This window comes from Asparagus officinalis, chromosome 1 (assembly GCF_001876935.1).
Source record: "Asparagus officinalis chromosome 1, Aspof.V1, whole genome shotgun sequence".
NCBI classification, from domain to species: domain Eukaryota; kingdom Viridiplantae; phylum Streptophyta; class Magnoliopsida; order Asparagales; family Asparagaceae; genus Asparagus; species Asparagus officinalis.
The window spans coordinates 18,491,126-18,492,657 of record NC_033794.1 but is presented as its reverse complement, the minus strand read 5'-3'; the positions used below and the strand labels follow the sequence as shown (position 1 = coordinate 18,492,657).

Genomic DNA, 1,532 nt, shown 5'->3' with positions numbered 1-1,532 from the left:
TCCCAAAACTTAAAATCCACCCTATATCCCAAAAAAATGAAACAAACACCCCATTAAAATATTTCTTAGAGTATAGATTAGAAATGAGTTTAATATATAAAAATATAATAAATATTAAATTTAGAATGTACGACAGCTGTGCGTTAGATAATTAATGGTTGTGACACATCCATCCATCGCATCCAAGCTAGATTCCACTCAGAGCATGCCACGCATCCATCGGATCCAAGCTAGATTCCACTCACAACATGCCACATGTCATAACCTCAGCACTGTTCAGTGCCCACGTCCTCCGAAACCACCGGCCAATTCTTAATCAACAACAAAACAAAAACACACTCCGAAAACAATCAAAAAGAAAAAAGAAAAAAATTCCGCCCACCCAAATTCCTCCGTCCAAGCTCTCATCAAATTTCTAGGGTTTCCAGTTGTCCCTTGCAATGGCGAACATCGACATCGAAGGAATACTGAAAGAGCTCCCTCAAGATGGCAGAATCCCGAAGACGAAGATCGTCTGCACTCTCGGCCCGGCGTCGAGATCGGTGCCGATGATCGAGAAGCTTCTGAGGGCGGGGATGAACGTTGCAAGATTCAATTTTTCGCATGGGACCCATGAGTATCACAAGGAGACGCTCGATAATCTCAGGGCAGCGATGCAGAACACTCAGATCCCTTGTGCCGTTATGCTGGATACAAAGGTTTGACCTTTGACCCCCAAAGTTTTGGTTAGGTTTCCTTGATCTGATCTGATTTTTCTTCATTTTTTCTATTAATTGCAGTAATTTTGTATTGTTTGATGCTGTCTCATCTAGTGAAATCTGTTAAGTGGGATCAGTTCACTTTTTATTTTATTTGTGTATTGGCTTTGGATTGAGGTCATAGATGTAAGAGCTTTCTGTGTCTTGTTGACTCCTATTTAGTATACGTATTTATATTGCGAATCTGATGAAAAGCTGTAAACTTGTTTTCTATACTACTATAGAAAGAACTTAGTGAGGGAAGTGAAAACTATTGAGGGATGGATGAAATTTTTCCATTCATAATGTAATCATGAGGGTAGAATCGTAATTTCACAAGAAAGGTGTTTTCCCTTCATTCTGTTTTCTTTTCTTCTTTCTAGAACATTCTAAATTATGATATGTGAATATTATTTGAAACTCACATAATTGACATTTTAATTATGTGGGTTCAAATCCTATTTTCATGTCATGATTTAGAATATTCCGGAAACAAAGAAAAGAAAACAAAAATGAAATAAAGGAATTATCTCTCTTGCAGAATTACAACAAGAGATATTATTATAGATGTTATAAGTGGCATAAATATGAAATGGTAAGTTTCTTTTCTAGGAAAAGTATTAGATATATTTGTAAGATATGTTTGTAGGACCTATAAAAGTATAGTTAAGGGGCTTATTTGTAAGATATGTTTGTAGGTCTTATATAAGCCCATATTATCTCACTTATTGAATTAGGGTTTTCATATTCTATTTGGTATCAGAGCCTCCACCAAAACCCTAGCCGCCCCCCCTC

General features: G+C 36.7%; 1 protein-coding gene across 1 annotated transcript in view; it reads left to right on the top strand.

Moving 5' to 3' along the window:
- LOC109820096 (pyruvate kinase, cytosolic isozyme) overlaps positions 317 to 1,532 on the top strand; it is a 19,806-nt gene continuing 18,590 nt past the window's right edge. The window contains exon 1 of the mRNA XM_020386170.1: positions 317 to 698. Within this exon, the coding sequence (XP_020241759.1) occupies positions 441 to 698 (258 nt within the window). The 5' untranslated portion in view covers positions 317 to 440. The remainder of the gene's footprint in view (positions 699 to 1,532) is intronic.